This window comes from Coturnix japonica, chromosome 7 (genome assembly GCF_054131305.1).
Source record: "Coturnix japonica strain WE chromosome 7, WE-NBRP24, whole genome shotgun sequence".
NCBI lineage: Eukaryota > Metazoa > Chordata > Aves > Galliformes > Phasianidae > Coturnix > Coturnix japonica.
In genome coordinates, this window is record NC_140669.1 from 3162395 (window position 1) to 3182151 (window position 19757).

At 46.3% G+C, this 19757-nt stretch overlaps 1 protein-coding gene across 8 annotated transcripts in view; it reads left to right on the top strand.

Annotated features, from left to right (window-relative positions):
- Nucleotides 1-777: 777 nt before the first annotated feature.
- GALNT13 (polypeptide N-acetylgalactosaminyltransferase 13) overlaps nucleotides 778-19757 on the top strand; it is a 63438-nt gene continuing 44458 nt past the window's right edge. For 3 of the 8 annotated variants that reach the window (XM_015869188.3, XM_085552163.1, XM_085552159.1), the window contains exons 1-3: nucleotides 778-1018; nucleotides 6841-6917; nucleotides 7923-8171. In XM_015869188.3, coding sequence (XP_015724674.2) covers nucleotides 8030-8171 — 142 coding nt within the window. In that variant the 5' untranslated portion in view covers nucleotides 778-1018; nucleotides 6841-6917; nucleotides 7923-8029. Of the gene's footprint in view, nucleotides 1019-4263; nucleotides 4375-6840; nucleotides 7075-7922; nucleotides 8172-19757 lie in introns of those variants that run through there. The other 5 variants (XM_085552162.1, XM_085552160.1, XR_014947865.1 and 2 more) reach the window with 5 other exon arrangements.

The window sequence follows — 19757 nt, forward strand, 5'->3', positions numbered from 1 at the left end:
ATTAGGAATGAATACTGTATTTTGTGTAATTACCGATGTGAAATTCAGATGGAAATGAACTGGCTCTTCCTTCAGCTTTGTTTTCCTTTCCATGTATGACCATACACAAGTCAACACCTGTGCGAGGCTGGAGATAAGAACGCTGCAATGCAGAGGAACTGACTTAGCACAGCACGATGGATTTCATGTCCTGGGCTCCACACACCTAAGTAAGTGTCCTTTGTCCATACTAAGTCTGCATCGGGATTAATTTACAGAATCACAGAACGACCCGGGTTGGAAGGGACCTCAAGGATCATGTAGTTCCAACCCCCCTGCCTGGCAGGGCCACCAAACATACACCTTTACTAGATCAGGTTGCCCAGGGCCCTGTCCAACCTTGTCTTGAACACCTCCAAGGACGGGGCATTTATTACTTTTAAGGCTGGACATCACACACTGAACTGCCTTTGCACCCCTGCGGAGCACTGGGGCAGTGGCAGAGCTACACATGGAGCGGTGGGTCCCCATCCCTTGGGGATGCCGTGGGGATGCTGCACTGAGGGTCGCGGGCAGCGGGCACGGCTGTGGATCCCAGCGGCCTTTTCCAGCCGTGACGCCCCCACCCACCCTCGTTCTCCCCTCCCCTCTATGCACGTTACACCGCCCCTCCATCGCTGTCGTCGAGGCGCCGCCCCGCACCTGCCCGCCCATCGCTCTCCTTGGACTCTCCGTTCCGCCGTGCCGGGCCGCAAGTATCGCGGGAGCCGGGCGGTGCCGCAGCCATTGGGCGGCACAGCGGAGGAGAGGCGGACACACACGGAGCCGAGAGCCGGGCAGCGCCGGCCGCATCCCGTCCCGTTCCCGGCAGCCATGAGGAGGCGGCGGGCGGCGCCGCGCTGTGCCCCGGGCGGGGGCGGCGCTGGGGGGCGGCGCTGAGGCCGCTCCGTCGGGGCTGAGCGCTGCTCGGGGTCGGAGCTTCTGGCGTTTGACAACTTTCGGTGTGTGCCGGCGGTCCGTGCTCTGCTGCCGCTTCCAGGTATGTCCGCACGGAGCCCTGTGACCCCAGGCGTGGCGGATTTCTCCCTGCTGAGCCGCCCGTCTCTGCTCTCGGCCATGGGCTGGGACAGGCAGTGCGGGCATCCCCGGGTCCCTTCCTGCCCTTGGCTCTGTGCTGCTCAGGGCACCGTGCAGTTGGGTGTCTGCTTCTTTCCCCTCTTAGTTCTGTGCTGCGGAGTGACAGCGGGCTGGGTCATTTGTTCGTGCGCTTCTGGAAGCAGCTTCTCTTTCCTTCTGGAAAGGTGAATGAGTAAGGCATAGGAGGAAACAGGAGGGTTGCTGCCACTGGGTGATGGGCAGCGTGCCTCGAGGGGAGGGGACGGGCCTTCAGTGTGTGTTGGAGCAGGCTGTGTCAGTCAACGTGCAGTGTGAGCTGTGCAGGGCTCCCAAACTGCTGCTCCCTCTCCAAGCATTGCTCTCTCTTGGCCTGTTGCTGCAGATGCTTTGGGATTATTTTATTCGTCGCGTTAAACCAGGGGTGTAATGTGGCACGTGGTTGGGTTCCCTTCGGATCAGCTCTGTGGGGTTTAGGAGCGATCTGTTCACAGGAGCAGGAAGGACCCGGATCTGTTCCATGTCTCCCTGTGGCTGTGATGGTGCATGAGAGCTCAGTGCCTGCAGGTTGCAGAGGATGCGTGGTGTTACGGGCAGAGCTGGTGCTGGTACGGCAGGGGGAAGCGGACTGGCAGCCTCTGGCTGTAGGTGAGCTTAAGGGAGAGCTGTGACCAGCTTTGCCTCTTAGGCACTAATGAAGGGCTGTGTGAATGCAACCCTGCCAGGCTCCGGGCTTTGTGCTGTCAGCTTCTGCCTCCCCCAGCAAAAGCAGCCTGATTCTCCCCAAGCGTTTAGGAAGGAGAGAGGTGGCAGATCTGTTCCCACTCTGTGCTCTGAGAACCCTGTTGTAGGGGTTACTGAGTTGTAAAGTCAAGCTTTCCTTACCATCTACAGCAAAAGCTTACTACCATTTTATGTTCTGAGCATTGCTTGCAGGATCAGAGTGCTTTCCTCATCACGCTGCTTTGGGTTGAGGCAGCGTGCAGCAGGTTGCTACCAGTGATGGGAAAATTAAGGCCAAAGAAGGAAAGCAGAAACACTTGGAAATAAGAAACTTAGAAACCTGGAAGCTACTTATAGAATGGCTTGGGGTTGAGAGGGACCATAGGGATCAGCACCCAACCCCCTGCTGCAGGCAGGGTTGGTAGCTGCTAAATCAAGTGTGCAGTGTGACTGTCCAGGGCTAGTGGGGATTTCTTGGTTTGGCTTTTTGTTAATACTGTTTATTTTTGCATGTGTGACATTAGTGGATGAATTTGAGAGAGTACGCTCACTGGAAATACAGGGGAATCATTGTTATCAGCACAGCAAAGTGTGGTATAGGATGTTTTTGTTCAGTGCAGCGAGGCCTGTGCTCTTGCAGCAGGTCTGCCTTCAAAAACATGCAGGTTATATACTCGTTCTTTCTGTACATCCTACTACTTCTTGATGATTCGTTTTTAAGTCAGAGTGACTGTGATGTGAAATTAGAGTCGGTGCTGTCAGCAGGGGCCTTGTCGCCATTCTCAAACATTGCTTCTAGAGGACTCCACAAAAAGCTTTTCTTGTCTGGATGTTGGGAACCTGGGAGGTTCATTGCATTGAGGTATTGATTGTGGGAGAAGCTGGTGCTAGGCATATTGCCTGCCCCTAGTCTGAACAATGCAACAGAAAATGCAGGGTAGGCTAACAAATAAGTTTGATTAGGTGAATTAATAAGCCTTTTCTACTTCAATTTCGCCTTTTAAAATGAAGAATAGGTTGACTTTTAAATGTCAAGTTGTCTATTTCAGGAAAGGAAAGAGTGGGAGAAACTCAGTCTTAAGACACAAAGCACTGGGTAGCTCTAACCTGATACACCTGGTTTTCTTATTGAACATAAAAGCTTCCTATGTTCATCTCAGAGATTGGCAGTCTGAGCACTCTGAGTTCTTCAGGTAACTGTACATGAATTGAACTGCTTGCAGTATTGGGTGGTGATTTGTGCTTTTTCTTTTAGAGATAATAGCGTATGTGTAGGTTTGGTCAGATGAGTGTTAACTCTTGGAAGGCAAACTGTATTTTAACCATATTGGTGTGTCATGGAAAATAGGATTGCAATCCTTAGTAGTTTTCTAAGCAAGTTTGCTTCCTCAGCTTTTTAATGATTATTTCTCTGGAAGCGACTCTGATGGGTTTTATTTATAACACAGGGCAGCAGCTTTGGCTTGTGCCATCTTGTTTTGTGATGTGCTGGCCCTGGCACACATGGGTGCAGTTGTGTTTATGTACCCTGTCACTTCTCACTGGCCATCTGCCATTTGGTGCAGTGCTGCCCATGTTGTGTTCTGGTTCTGCAGCAGAGATTGGCAAAAATAACAACACCAAACCTTTCTCTTACCAGTGCTTAAGTGTTGTAGTTGAGCTGGTTTTCTCATATACCCTTCTCCCGTGGTCAGTATTGTGACAGTACCTGAGGTTTCTAGTTCTTAGCCTCTGGCCTGAGCTTGCTCAAGTACTAGAGAGCTGAAGGCTGTGCATGGGGATGGCTTGGGAAAATACAGCACAAAACAGGCAGGGTGAGTTGCAGCCCTGACTGAGGTGAAGTTGCATGCTTCAAAAGCATAGCCCGTGTGATAGATTCACTAGGGAAGGCAGCATACCTCAGCTGAATAATGAAAAGGCAGGAAATTACCTCTGGAGTCATAACAGTAATGCAATTCCATCCACTTACTCATCTTCCTAAAGCACCTGTTATCTGCAGTCTGCATGTGATAATTGAAACGTAGCCCTGAAGGTCAGTGGAAGCAGTTTGTGTTCATAGTTCAGAGTGGTGTAGGAGGAGAACAGGAGAGGTTCCTCTTGTTGTGTGATGCTGTTGGAGAACAGTCTCTGTGGAGATGTGGAGCTTTATACAAAGATTTGGGTGCTCTGTTAAGCTGTCACAGCCACCGCTAAGAACAGCATCCACTTGAAAGGATGTCACTCACCTCTGTTTTACACTTAATTCATTCTCAGTCCTACGAGTGGCAGTAGATTAAGGAGCCATTCAAGGGCATGCTCACACAGACCTGCAGACGTTGGCCATTTGGAAATATATGGAGATAAAGCCCCATTACATTTTTCCAGATGTGGTTTTTGCTTGCAGTCCCTCAGGTGCTGCTGCTGTGCTTTCCCCTTACCTGTGTCACTGCAATTGCTGTCTTACATCCACAGCTGAGCCACACTGACAAAGGGTGAGAGCAAAAAGCAGTCGGAGGAAACCGCTGGGCTGGGAAATGGATGGATGCCTCAGAGAGAAGCCTGGATTGGGATAATCAGCAGGTGTGTTGCAGACAGCACTGGCAGGAAGATGCTGGCTTGAGGTCTGTTTGTGATGGGATCAGTGTGCTGGTGGGGCTGTGTGTCAGCTTTGGGCTGTATGGATGTAACCAGGGAGCAGAGCTGGTGCTGGATGCTCCTGAGAGCCCTGGCCCCAGTTGGTGCTGCCATTGTTTTTAACGAAGGGGTAATTCTTTTGGTTTGTAATCTCACAGAGATAGCATGAAATTAAAAGCTTTGTAGGCAGCTGGATGGAGTAGTGCTGAATGGTGTTGAGTCCATGAGGAAATGAAGCTGGTGGGTTGCAGGGAGCGATGCTGAGCACGTGCTTCACATCCCCAGAGCCACGTGCTGTGTGGAAGCAAGCTCTGCAGGGGGCTGTTCCAGTACCCGATAAAGGTGATGTGAGCTTTTGTGGCTGTCTTTAATTCTACCAGTTGTACAGAGCTTGACTTGATAACCTCCGTAAGATCCTCTTAGTGCTGTTTTGCTATGGCAGTTTTAGGAAAGCCTGGCAATGCAGCTGAGTTCTAAATTTGCATCCTGTTTTCTATTATAAAACCTTGCCTTTATTGCTTCCAGCGCTGCCAAACTGCAGTGTTTTGGGGCTGGGATTTCCCTGCTTTGTTGCTGCTGCCTACTGTTTAAAATTAGCTTTGTTCTTTGCAGTGGCAGCTGGGAGGCCTGGTGTGTTTCTCTTCCTTTTCCTTCCCTGAAGCCTTGGTACTCTAGATTTTAGTAAAATCCCAAATCAAAGCAATTTAGGGACGGAATAATGGGGAGAGTTTGTGGCCGGGGCTCTTGGCAGCGGGTGTGTATTGTTGCATAGGAACTCAGTGGCCCTGCATTAGCTGGGCTTCGGTGTTCAAGTAGGTCTGCTTTTCATTTTTTAAGTAGTTGGATGAGTATTTAATTGAAATCATAGAATCACAGAACTACTCAGGTTGGAAAAGACCTCAAAGATCATTAAGTCCAACCACATCCTACCCATAGTACCCTAACTCTAGCAACCCTCCGCTAAATCCTATCTGTGAGCACCGCATCTGAATGGCTCCTAAACACATCCCGGGATGGTGACTCAACCACCTCCCTGGGGAGCCCATTCCTGTGTTTAACAACCCTTTCTGTAAAGAAGTGTTTCCTAACATCCAACCTAAACTTGGTGCAACTTGAGGCCATTTCCCCTCATCCTGTCACCAGTGAGAAGAGACCAGCCCCGCTCTGCTGTGAGCACCTTTCAGATACTGGAAGAGAGCGATAATGTCTCCCTTCATCCTCCTTGTCCCCAGACTAAACACCCCATCTCCCTCACCCTCTCCTCATAGGGTTGATTTCCCAAGCCCTTCACAAGCCTTGTTGCCCTTCTCTGGACCTGCTCCAGTACCTCCATGTCCATGTTTGAAATGTTAATTATTAGAAAAGCGAACCAAAGCTATTATTGCCATTAACTCTATAATTGCTTTTCTCGCTGTCTTCATTCTAACCCCTGCAAACTGCAGAGCTCCCAGCCACGGTGTTACAGCAGCAGTGGCTCCTGCACAGTTGGTTTAGAAGCTGCACAGGTTTGGGAATAGGGGATTTTTCCACTCATCCCTCTGACTGTTATGCTGCTGAGGTTCGCTGGGTTGCATTAAACCAAGAATTGATGAAGAAAAGAATTCCTCTGTATGATGAAGTGCTCGGGGAGGACGAGCCTTTGTGTCAGCTGGTGCTGAACAAATAGCTGCGGTACTGAAGGCTACAGAAGCCAATTACAACCGCTGCAGTGACAGGGGCTGTGTGTGGGGGGGTGAAGGCTTCTGCATGTTCTCTATTTTCCCTAATAAAGATCTATGTCATTTTTCAGGGTGTTCTTTTTTTTTTTCTTGGTAATTTTCTTCCTATCACTAAACCGTTCCTGTTGACTAGCATGAAAATAGATTGTGCTAACTGGAAGCAAGCGTTCCAGAGCCCATATGACTTTAAATCAACCGGCCGTGTGTCGTTCTGGTGAGAAAAGGAGCTGCTGGCTGTGTGTGTATGGCGGATGAACGGCTTTATTGATTATTATGTAGTCAAATAGCACTTCTAGCAGATTTCTAAAAAGCATATTTAAATTGTTCCGTCTCCTCCATCTCGTTTGTCCAAGTGAAGTGCAACTCAACCCTAAGTTTCTTTACAAAACGCGTTGGAACTGAGATAAGATGCAGGCACAATTTATGAGAATCACGGAATGCCTTTGGTTGGAAGGAACCTTCAAGATCATCCAGTTCCAACCCTGACGGTCCCTTGGCTGCATCCCCTTTTCCTTCCTGCTGTGCCCCAGCACAGGAGCTGGAGGCTGCACAGAGACAGCAGCAGGCAGCTTGGATTGCTTTCCATCCACCCCACAGCCTGCTCATCCTGGAAGCAAATACTACATGGGCTCCTTGTTTCCATCCTAGGAAAGGCAGCAGAGCAGTAAGTCCTGTCCTGTGTTTTATTTTGCAGGTGCTGGGACAGCTATCTTGTGGTTCAGCTCCAAGGCTGTGTGTGGGGACGTGGCTGAAGCACAGCTCCCAGTGCTGGTATGGAATGCAGCGTATAATGGTCCGAGTGAGGTGTCTGCATGTCATCTAACTTAGCAGAGAATCCCAGAGCTGTGGGGGCTGGAAAGGACCTCTGGAGCTCCCCCAGGCCAACCTCATAGCAGTTCTCTACAGCAGCTGCACACAGAGTGTCCAGGTGGGTATGAGGGCTCCAGAGGAGACTCCCCCACCTCCCTGGGCAGCTGTGCTGGGGCTCTGCTCCCTCATAGCATTCAGGTTTGTTCTCACATCACATTGGCTTTCTTGGCCACCAGGGTCATCCTGCTGGCCTCCAGGACATCTGGGTCCTTCTCACAGAGCTCCTTTCCAGCAGCCCAGCCCCATGCCTGTACTGATGCATGTGGTTATTATGGAACTATGCTGAGAGTAGATCATAGAATCATAGGATGGTTGGGTTGGAAGGGACCTGAAGGATCATGAAGCTCCAACCTCCTGCCATAGGCAGGGCCACCAACCTTCACATTGAATACCAGCCCAGGCTGCCCAGGGTCCCATCCAACCTGGCCTTGAACATCTCCAGGGATGGACGGGGCATCCACAGCCTCTCTGGGCAGCTGTGCCAGCACCTCACCACTCTCACAGTAAAGAACTTAAATAACTTACATATTGGCACCTCATGTAGCTTTTGGTGACCAAACGTCACATTGCAGGGAAGAGCCTAAAGAGGTGGGTGGGTAACTGCTGTGTTCTTTTGCAGGTGTCTTTGGTGCTGCTGCCACAACACTCAATCTTTCCTTCAGGATTAATTAAAGAAAGAAAATTGCTTTTAGTCCTCACATATTTAAAACATCCCTATAAACACAGTATTTGAGGCAAAAGAAAACTTCTTTGTGTTAACGTCTAATGTTGAGAAAAGTTCCTGATTAGAACAGAATGGAGTTTGGGTTAGAACTGTTTGTTATCACTACTTTGACCTTTTGCATGCTCTTTATTAAAATATATTACATTACAGCTAATTCAGAGCTTTTCTCCTTTTAATTGCAGTGGGATGCATGCCTTTGCTTCCATGTTGGATTTTAGCTGTAGGAGTTTGGTGCTTCTCAGCAGCGGCGTTCTTTCTTTAGCACTTTAACTGGAGAGGAAGCAAAGCGATGAGGAGATTTGTTTACTGCAAGGTGGTGCTGGCCACTTCTCTCATGTGGGTGCTCGTGGACGTCTTCTTACTTCTGTACTTCAGTGAATGTAATAAATGTGATGACAAGAAAGAGAGGTCCCTCCTGCCTGCTCTGAGGGGTGAGTGCCAAGTCTGAGCCATTTCTTGTGGCCACAGATTTATTATTATTATTTTTTAATTATCTTTTTCATATCTTTCTCTGTGCTTCCTAAATTATTTTTCCAATTCAAACAGATAGAATACCAAGATCTGAAGCACTCTGTTTTATTTCACTGGTTTCAGAATTGCAGATATCTTAGTGTCTGACCTTCTACCATATTGAAGCCTGAGCCTTGTATGTTATTTTTTCAGCAAAAGCAATATAAAATGTCTGGTACGTAGAAGAGAGAAGCCAAAATAATTATTATTTGGAAATCCAGTGTTTGGAGTCATTCTTATGCTTAGAGAGGAAGGATTCTGCTTATGTAGAATGTGTATAGAAGTAAGAGGTAAGCTTTCCATGCCTTTTTAGTTGTAATTATTGCTCTGTAAATGATTCATGAAGACAACTTTGCAGTAGGTGTACAGTGTAAATGGTGACAGTTCATAGACTGAACACAGCTGTCAGAAATCCCCTTCTGATGTCTGCTGCATCTTGAAGTGTACGAGTGACAAGTACAAAAGCTGGGTGCTATAACAGTGAGCTGTTGTTGTGCTGGTTAGTGACGTTGCTTAACAGCTTGCGAGTGTTATCCCAATTAACACAGAGCTGGCTTCCAAACAAGCCGTCTTTACTTGTGTCTATTTTTGTACCACGATTGAAGGAAAATATCCTTATTTCTTATACCTGCTTCCTGCCCTAGAAGAAAATCAGTACTGGTCAGCCTTTAGCAGTCCCTGCTCATCAATGGCATATGCAGAAATTGGTGAAAATATTAGATTGGTAAATCAGCATCTGCATCCTTATAGCGTGGGCTCTGCAGCTGTAGGGTTATGTTCTCCCATTGCTGCTGTCCTCTTACTGCAGGTGGCTGATATCTGACAAATCTCAAGGTGATGGAGGATTAAGTCCCCAATACATGCACCAGGCAGGGTGTGGGGATGCTCTTCCAAAAGCAGTAGAGTCAGAAAAGGTTTGCAGCCCTTTCTTTTCTCAGAGGCACCTCGTGTCTTGTAGCAAGCAGCACAAAAGCAGAGATTTCTCTGGAAGCTCAGGTTTTGTCTGGGATTTCAGGAGATTTAGAGCGCTTCAGAAAATTTGTGAGAGGTGAAGTTTTATGGAGAGCACTGCATGAAGTCGGAGCTGGGTCTGGCCTCTCTCTGGACTGAAGCATGCTGAGGTGGACAGCGAGAAGGGTCTCAGCAGGGCATCTCTTGGCCTGCATGCAAGGCTGCTCTCCTCTTCTTCCTGCAGGAGAAGGAACCACAGCTGTTGATGTGTTGGGAACATCCAGAGCCAAGGTGTGCTGCTCGAGCTGGTTAAACCAGGGCTCTGAAGGGAGAAGCTGGCAAAGTTTGCAAAAAAAACCCTGTAAAGTACAGTGTTGGTATTGATAACAGTTCTGTTTCAAGTGCTTTAAAAAAGATACAAGGACAGCCCTGTTGTGAGCTTTTGTATTTGTTCATTTTTTGGTAGTTTGTTTGTAAATGGGTGAAATGACAGAGACGAATGCAGAAGTTGCTGGCCCAAGGAAAGAGATTGGAAATGAAATCTTATGTTGCGAACTAATTGCATTCAATCTAATATTCCTAGCAGATGGCTCTTCTGAAACATGCAAGACTTGCAAAAGGCAAGGCAGGGTGACTTCAGGTCTGCCTAGAGAAATAATCCTTCTGGTATCGAAAGCAGGAGTGCTTACGTGTGGACTGGAGGTCAGTTTGCTCAGCATGCTCAGCTTCCAACAAAGGAGATGCTGTTTAAGCCAAGGTAGTCTGATGGCCTGGAGCTTGATCCATGAATTGGGATAGTTCTGAGAGACTCCAGAGGCTTTGGTTCCTGCAGCCCCATCCTTCCCACAGCAGTGTGTGGGAGACCAAGTGAAAGCCAGCATCCCTTTGGGTTGTGTGCTGCGGGGGGCTGAGAGCTTAGGATTTGTCTTGGAGTGGGGCAGAGAAAGGTGCTGTGGATTTGGAACGTAAAAACACTTCCCTGCAGGAAAATACTCAGATCTTTTAATTTCAAATTCAAAGTTGTTAATTAAACACAATATTTTCTGTTCCAAAAGCTGTCTTTGAAGATGATTCTCATTTTGGAAAACGCACGTTGAACTTGGGGAAGTCAAAGCTCTCCGAGCAATAAAGAAAGGAGCGTGTGCGTTGACTGAAATAGTAATTGTCAAGGGAGTGTGATTATTTTAATTAAAATGAGTGAGAGCGATGAGATGGAATTGTATTTTTGAATGCTTGTCTTTGCAGCATGACTAATGTATCTGTAATGTGCCGTATGCTTTAGGCTCCCATAGAGTAGTGCCAAGTCCTTAATATTTTTGTCTAATGTTTTTATGCAGATTTCTGTTCCCCTATTGTGAACGATATTCCTAAGTAGTACAAAAGGGCTTTCATAAAATCAGTACAAGTTATTAAATTGCTATTTTGAGGACAACTCGGTGTAAAGGGAAGGTTCATTTATTCAAACCCTGTAATGTATTTCTGTTTCGAGAGAGAAAAGGTCTGTTGTAATCATGTAAAGCAAGTGAATGAAACATTGGGCTGCGGTATGAAAAGTTTGGGGTTACGGCCAAGTTTAGAAAAGGAGGCATTCATTTTGGTAGTTTCCATAGTAACTTGTTTATCTGTCAGATTACTGTATGCATTGGGCTGTCTGCATTCACAATGGGAGCAGATATTTTTAATAGCGTGCCATAAAGATTTAATGGATGGAGGGATGAATGTGTACACTGCGCTCCAGTCTTGGCACAAATTTGTTGACAAATAAAACCTGAAGTGCTGATTTGGGTATTGTGATGGGACAGTAAGCTGATTTCTAGAGCAGTTCAGATTCTAAAGATCGAGGGGAAAACCTGAGCATAGCAGATGCCTTTATCTGGTAGCAAGCATTTAAAAAGAAACAAAAGAGAAGAAAGCATTCCTGAGAGATCAGGTGCCCCCAGTTGGAGCATGTAGGCTGCAGGGGAACCACGTTTTCCAGCAGGCTGTGGAGGACCAATGGCAGGATGCTTCTTACTGCAGTGATGGAGGATGAGCAGGTGTTGTAGGTCGGCTTTGCTTTGGTGATAGCAGGTTGTGCTTTCCAGCTGACAGGTAGGTTTTTAGGTTTCCTTCTTATGTTCATAAAATTACTGGAAATTCTTTGCAGCCAGCAGCTGTCTGCTCTGCACAGTACCTGTCACCTTTTAGACCCACTTGCTTGCAAATGTTTTAGTTTCATGGGAACTTATAAGTGATTCTTGGAAGCTGTGTACATCCAGCATCAGCTTTAATAATGGATATTGTCAATGAATTATGGCTCCTTTTTGTTACTGATGCCATGCTCTATACCTTGAATGACTCTTCATTGATTTCAGGAAAGCTCTGCAAACACTCGTCCACGTGCTCAAGCCCAGTTGCAAGAACTGAGGCTTAAAAATGAAGCTCGATTTGCCATCAGCCTCTTTTAATCCACTGTTAAACAATCCTTCACTTGTTCTGAAAATAACACAGTGTAGTTGATCACAGCAGAGTAGTTTTCCATCCTTTGTGAGCTCCGTGTAGGTGTTAAGAAGTGCCAGAAGACATAGGAGCAATGAGAACTGTGGAGAGGTCACAGCATTGGAAGGCAGTAGAGCACGTTGGGTGGCTCTGTGCTGCAGCTCTTCTGTTTTGCAAAGGGTGAGAAAGGTTTTTATAATACTGGCTTTAAGCCGTGGTTCTTGTGATTTGCATTTGAGTTTTTTTTCCCCTTGTGAAGTATCAGTGATATGGAACTGGGGGGCAACTCCTGCTAGAAATACTAATTGGTGTTATCACTGAGAAACACTTCTCAATTATGTTCCTCTGTAGTAGTGCAGTGTGAGACTTGAATAACGATTACAGATGACGATATCTGTGTGAAGTCCTGGTTGTTTGTGTGTCTGAGTGCTGCTCCTGGAGACTGTTTTTGGTAGCTGTCGTGCAGTGTACTCCTGTATCGGGAATGAAAGTTTTCAGCTGCAGACGTTCTCGAGAGCCCTGATTGCCAAACCTGGCAAGCTGAAGTGTGCATTCATCTGCATAATAAAGAGTGAAGAATCAGAGCGGGATTTATTCCAATGTCGTCCTTTTTGTCCTTGGGAGTCTAGTCTATATTAAAAATCAATTAATGAGAAAACTAAGCCAAAACAAGAACCCCAGGCTCTTACCATGCAGAAAAGTGAGCAAGATGAGTAAACATCATTGGGTACTTTGTGCCCTCTGTGATATCCCATCTATCGGTGGCAGAGAGGTGTTGTTCACCTCGTTGGGTTAGGAAGGCCTATGATGAATGGGAGCGCTGGGTGCACCCCAGTTCCTGTGTTACAGGGCAGTGGAGAGGCTGTGGATGTCCCATCCCTGGGGGTGCTCAAGGCCAGGTTGGATGGGGCTCTGGGCAGCCTGGGCTGCTGTTAAATGCGCAGGTTGGACCTTGGGGTCCCTTCCAACCCAAGCCATCACCTCTGTGATATGAATTTCCGCATAAGACTTGTGTGACTTTTGACACCTTTGTCTTGAGTATTCAAGTTAACAAGCTTTTCTGAGGCTGAGCAGCAAAATAAAACACATAAATATAAATTATTTTTGTTCAAATGGTTTAAGCATCATTTACAAATAAACAGAAAAAGTGTCTTGGTCTTTTATTGGGTCTCATAGCTGACACCTGTGTGTGTACATTATGTGGAGTTTCATCCTTTTGGCATTTTGCTGCAGAGCTCCTGTCAGGGCTCTGTTAAGGCTGGAAGCAGCCTGGAAACATTTAGCCCCTAAATCTCTTAATAGTTTGTCACCGTGCCTGGGCTTAGCTGTGGCAGAAATAGCCCTTTCCTCCCGAGGGTCATCATTAATTACATGCTCCATGGCTGTTCTGCGTGCAGAAAACCTGTAGCAGTGCTTTAGAAATTGGAGCTTTGGGGCTGAGGAGGGAAGAGAGGAAGGCCGTGTGTGTGTGTGCTGTGTGTGCCTCCTGAGCTGTTCTGCAAAGCAAGATGGAGTGTGAACGTACACCTCGATGTCTTCCCCTCCCTCCATTCCCCGTTGCTTCTTTCACTGATACTCACCATGCAGAGATGTAATTTTGCATTCCTTTTGTCAAGAGAAAATAGCAGTTGATGTGAAGGTTACAAAAGCTGGGCTGGAAAAGAGGCCTTTTAAGAGGAATTCCGATAAACATTTGGTAGAGAAGGCTTCTTCTTAAATGTACAAATTAAGAAATAGAATTCAATTATCACTTGGTCAGTAAGGCCTTGTTTCTAGGTTTGTAGGAGTTAAGTATAGCACTGATCGCTCAATTGGCTTTTGGCTCTTTTTAAACTAGAGTGTTGCATGTATTTCTATGCCAAGGAAGGTGCACGCTGCAGTGCTTTGCTGCTCTCCTCTATGGGAGCAGGGATGGGTAGGATGCTACTCCTGTGCTCACACACTCCCGAAGAACCTGCTGTGGTTTATTGCCGTACCCATTACTGTGCTTTGCACAGCTTCCTCTTAAATGTTAAGGTAATTTCAAATCTAATCAGCTGGAAAGCATTTTGATACACAGAATACCTGTTAGTGTGCTTTGTGTCTTACAGTGCTGCAGTCTGAGAAAAAAAATAGGTGGAACGTGGTATTTTGTGGTAATTTAAGCAGAGCTTTGTCGAATTATGTTCTGAAAATACAGTGGTCAGCAGCAAACCAACACTGTGCTGTATTAGGGAATGTTTTCAAGTACAAATGAGCTAGTTTTTAGTTAAAGGGTATTCGTTCTATTTTGTACAGGAGCACTTGGTGTGTAGAGGCGCAGGGATAACGCTGATGCTTGCTACAGGTTCTGTTAAAAGTGATTCTAGCAGTTTGGCATTGCTCAGTGATGATATGGTTAAAAACAATAGCTGAATCACAGCATGGTTGGGTTGGAAGGGATCTCAAAGATCACGAAGCTCCAACCCCCCACCACATGCAGGGCCACCAACCTCCACATTGATACCAGCCCAGGCTGCCCAGGGCCCCATCCAACCTGGCCTTGAACACCTCCAGGGATGGACGGGGCATCCACAGCCTCTCTGGGCAGCTGTTCCAGCACCTCACCACTCTCAGAGTACAGAGCCTGGTGTGTCAACTTCCAAAGTATGGCATACTGTGTCATTACTGCAGTGAGTTCAGCTGTGTGTTCCCTCGCTGCTGCACTGAGATAATTCTGTGCTCCAGAGTGCCTTGAATTGCAGGAGCAATATTCCTTGAGTGATGTTGGTATCTGAAAGCCAAATAAAACTTTAATCATAAAAGACTTTCTCCATTAAGCGATAAGAGCGCTTTGTAATAAAAGAACTTGTCAGTCTTCCATGGTTTAGGAATAATTTAACCACGTTAAATTCCCTCGATTTAGGCTTTATATAATGGCAATTTCTCCTACTTGCTGCTCGGAAGTTTAAATACAGCATACAGGGACCTTAGTGCTGATGGGTTCAGCAGTTGGTTCCACTTTTGATAGTCTTAAAATTTAACTGCATGAAATTATCCTGTTTCAAACTTCATAAAACGTCAATTTGCCTCATTTTGCTACTGCGTGGAAATGGTGATTTAGAGTTGAGTGTACCGTAGCATTAAGCAATGTGCTGGTGTGTGGGATGGCCGCGTGCTGTCGGCTTGAGAATATGTATGGCTGTGTTTGCAGAGCTGCCCCTGGGTTTGTGACCTCCTCTGTCACCAGGGCCATTGCAGTGGGATACGTGTGACATATCACTGGTGATATGGTGATTTGGTGGTTCAGAATAAGATATGGGTGTTGTTTCCTTAGAGGAGAAGTGCAGAAGTGAGCCCAGGTCAGGTAGGAAGAGGTGCTGGTCGGGCCTCATTTGTTTTCTTTTTGGTTTGCCTCCTCAAAGATCTATTGCTGTTTTGAAGATTAAAGATTTGTATTGCTGATAAATATTTCCTTTAAACATTTCATTTGATTTCCTTGAGGGTTCTATATTTACTGTCATAATTATTTATATCTCTGCTTAGCCCTCTGTGCTAGGTACTTTAATCCTTATGACATGAAAAGACAAGGAAAATGGGAACGCATGCTCTGTGAAAGAGCATTTATATTTAAATATAACGAATACTTGAATCATTTCGTTTTAAGAATGAGTTGTTAGATGGTTCTGGTATGGATGCTGAGCAGAGAGAGCTCAGTTCCCTCATACCCACTCCATAGAAATGCTGTTCATCTGGTGTGTATTTTATGGCAGGTGAAGACTAAAGTGAGAGGAAAGAACTGCTTCCCCATCAGTAGGTTACGCATCTCAAATTCAGCCACTAAACCAGCCTTGGTTTGTGTATTGACCATCAGTGGCCCGTGGTACAAGGAGTGAATAAATAAATCATTTAAATGTATTAAACGACTCCGTGCGATGAATATACATTCTTTCAGTCATTATCCTTTCTAGTACCGGAGAAAATAAATCTCAGAGGTAAATACTATGGAATGAACCTTGGTTGTAGACTACAATGACAGTTGTAGATGGTCAACAACTTTGTCATTCATTTATCTGAGGCCGTATGTCTCCTGTGTTTCTGGGCAGACATCTGGAACCACGAGGGAAGGTGACCTGCTTTGGCTTTTGGATTTTCAGAGGAATTAAATAGTTGGCTTTGCTGCTCTCATCTGCTCAGGGTGAGCCTTTCTGGGGCTGCGGGTGGGGGATTGGTTATAGGTTAACTGTGTATGAAAATAGGATGATGGGAAAATAATGAAGCATTCAGGACTTTATGATTCTGTTGCAGGTGTTATTAAACAATTAAGCGATAGCTGATTCTTCTTTTTATATAAAAGAACCCCAACAAAACAGCAGCTAATAGTCTGTTTCTCTTGTAATATGATAAAGTATAATTAAAACATGCTGCCGGAATGGAAGTGTAATTGTCGATGTAGATTACTGTACCAAGGAGACCTCCAACAAGGGGAAGCGTTGGGCGTTCGGTGGCAGTTTGGAGCTCCCATCTCTGCATTTTCAGCTTCCTGCTGCTTTTATGGTTGGAGTCATTACCCTGTAAACATGGAAGAAGAGGGAAAGAACTTCCTTAAATGATCACAGTGGGTACAGTTAAAGCAAGCTCTTGAAACAGTCTGTAGATAAACGGTGCCATTGTAAGCCTTAATTTTAGCTTGCAAAGACCTGTTTGGGCATTTTAATTAAAAATACCTTCTGCTTTGAGCTTTCTGTAATTTAGTGTGGAGTCGATCTTCAGGCTGGATCCCTTGAAATCCTTGTGGTTACAGCAGAAACAGTAAGTTAGCACCAGAACTACATGCTTTGTGTTTTTCTACCCTATCCAGTCTCCTGTGGGCACAGTCTAAGCTTTGGAATGCTTGTGATGGTAACATTCAGGATGTCCTGGGATTGCTTGCTAGGAGTTTAAACTCTTGTAACTGAAGTTGAACTTTTAGGTGGAGTGAAGGGAGGAAATGGGAAGGAAATCTTTAAACATGCAGTAGTTCTTCAGTCCAGCACGATGGTCAACATCTGTGGAGTTAAGAAGTGTTAATATTCCAAATGGCCTAAAGCTGCTAACGGCAGATTAGGGAGGCTGCTGGCGTGGAAACGAGGCAAGCTGACCCACATAATGCCCTCTGACTTTATTCCCAGGCCTCCTGCGTTGTAACATGCACCTCTGAGGTATGTTAGTGGATTTGCTTGGCTGTAATCTCAGTTGGCTGGCATTGATTCAGGCATCAGAAGTCATTCTTCATGCAGGTGCATGATGCTCCATAGCCCACTGCTAAGGAGGAGGGAGGAAATCTCAGAGGAGGCTTTCCATCCAGTGAGCATTTGGAAGCAGTGAACTTGTGGATGAGAGTCCCCAGTAATGGCAGGACCTGCTCAGTGAGTTGTTCCAGTGGCTTGTCAGCAGGTTACCAGCGTCACCTGAAGGTATGTCAGGTTATGCATAAAACTGCTGCGTTGGACCTGTGATCTAAAGTATCATGGGGAGTGCAGTGTTTGTTTGCTCTCTTGAAAATGCTGGGTTGTAAACAAAACTTGTGTATTGTCCTGCAGACTGAGAGGCTGGTAATGGGATTTACCTAAGAACCTCTGGGAATTGCCCACTGGTAAGCTCATAATTAATTCCACATTAGTGCAGGCTGCTGTCGGCTGCTCCCGGTGTCTGGTTGCTGTTGGGCCATCTGTGCTCATAGCAGGTGGGGAGAGCAGCAGTGTGAGAGGGAGGGGACAGGTGGGAGCCATGCATCTGTTCTGTGAGGTGCTTCCTTCCTTAGGTCAGGTTCCTCATAGAATGGCTTATGATGGAAGGGACCTCAAGGATCACTGAGTTCCATTGTCTTGCTATGGGTTGGCTGCCCCCCAGCTCAAACTGCCCAGCACCCATCCACAGCTGTGGGCACCTCCAGGGTGGAGCACCTGGGCAGCACTGCCAGGCACTAAGTGTACATTCTGAAGTTATTTCCCACATCAGCATCAAAATCGTTTCAAGAAGGTACTTTTCTGGGCTCGACGCTGTCCTTCTCCAGGTACATCATCTTCAGAACTAACTTCTGGTGTTGAGATGTTCACAGCAATGAGAGCAGCTCAGTATGTTGCAAGTATTGGTTTTAGTAGCTTGCGAGCTGTGAAACTACGGGGAAGAAAAGGGGAAGAAGCAAAGATTTGCCTGCCTCATCAGCTCGGGAATAGTGAACAAACATGAGAGGCAATCGGGTTTGTTTCAGTAGGATTATTCCTATTTTTTCTCCAGTTTCCTGCCCTGGAAGCATCGCATTCAGGATCACTTTAGCTCTGCTCAAGCACAGCTGCTGCCTGTGATGCAGGCAGGGCTGGATTTATGGCTGCCTTGTCTGTGCCAGCTGGTGAATGGCAGGGATGGGATGTCACTGGGACAGAGGAGCAGCATGAGCCTTAATAGTGCTTGGAAATGTTGCTGGCTCGTAAGAGGCAAGACATATGAACCCATTTATTAAACAGCATCAAAATTAATTGTGGTTTCCTTTTAAAACATGTTGTTATTCTCTTCCTTATTCTGAAATATCCTGCAGTCAGTCTGCACGGCTCCTTCACCCTGCAGGAAGAGCTCGAGGCTTTGTGTGCTTGACTTTGCTGTCTCTGTTTATGAGAAGTTCCCCTGGATGTCACAGCTTCAGTCAGTGCTGCTTGTGCTGAAAATGTGTGTTCCCAAATGGGCTCTGTTCAGGGAGCACAAGGAATGACTCTGCTGCTTTTATGCTGGCTACCTGTAACTGCAGTCTGTGGAGCTGATGCCTTAGAATTTGTTTGAAGGCTCTTCAAACCCTACGCTGCGTGTTCCCATACTGATGATACTAACACATCCATTCATTTAGCTAATGCTTCACCTACTTTACAGTTGTCTCATCTGTTGCAGATGATGAAACTGCTGACATACTCACAGGATGTCACACCCCCACAAAACCTCTCCAGAACAATAAATGTAGTTATGTCCCCTCTAAATGCATGCTGTCTGCTTTCCTGAGTGCTGTGCTGGAAACAGGTTTTGCTCAGTTTTAGAGGTACGTGTTTAGAGCATAATTAAAGTGAGTTTGCATAGAAATTACTTATTTTTTCCTGCTCAAACACGCGCTGCTTGCTTGACTGGGAATCCGCTTTTGCTTTTGGGTTCGCTTTGTCTGAGATGTGATCATCTTTGACTGCTGGGTTTCTGTTTCTGCAGTTCACAAGATGTTGCTGGCAGCACATTTCCTGTCCTTTTGCTGTCTTTCCAGATTGATTTTTGTCACTGTAATTTTCAGACTTCTTAGCCTACTCCTTATATACGTATCCTTTTTTTTCCCCCACCTAAATTAGGTTAGTGCTCTGTCAGATTGTTAGTGTTTGAACTTTCTCATCTCGCCGCCTCTCATTGGAGGCTCATTTTTATGCTTCAATCTGATTTGTGTGATCTGATGTGTGTTCATGCAGTTGGTGCAGTGAGCAGTGGCTCTTAGCGGTGCACTGGGTGCATGGTTGGACTCGGTGGCCTTGGAGGTCTTTTCCAACTGGGATGATTCGATGAACCAAGCGAAAAACCTGACAAAACAAGCAAACCATCAATGACTGTTCTGTAGCGCTGGCAGTCTTGCACCAGCTGAAGGTCTAAGCCCTGCTGTGGTTCTTTCTGCATTTTACAACCCAGGCTGGTGATATGAGAATAGAAAATGCTATTTTTGCAGCTTGAGCCCCAGCAGCTCTGCGTTTCTGACAGGGGCAGCAGTGAGGACAGGAGCTAAGTGCCTGCTGCTAATCCTTGGGATTGCAGCCTGACCATCAGAAAGCTTCTGAGTGGGAGATAAGCACATAAGGAGGGATAATGTGTCTGTTACTGCTCAGCTGATGAAGGAAGAGGCACACCAACCTGACCCCGGAAAGGTCCCAACCTCTCATGAGAACTCTTCCCTCTTGCTCCAGTTGTCATTTGATAAGTTTATTGGAAGCAGAACCAATTGATGAGGTTATCTTCCTGGTAGTTCTCAGCAGCTGCTCCATTCTCACTAAGTGAGATTGTGTTCAGGATGAAGTATAGCCATCAATTCGTACCTGAGTGGCAGACTGCTGGGTTGGTGGGTT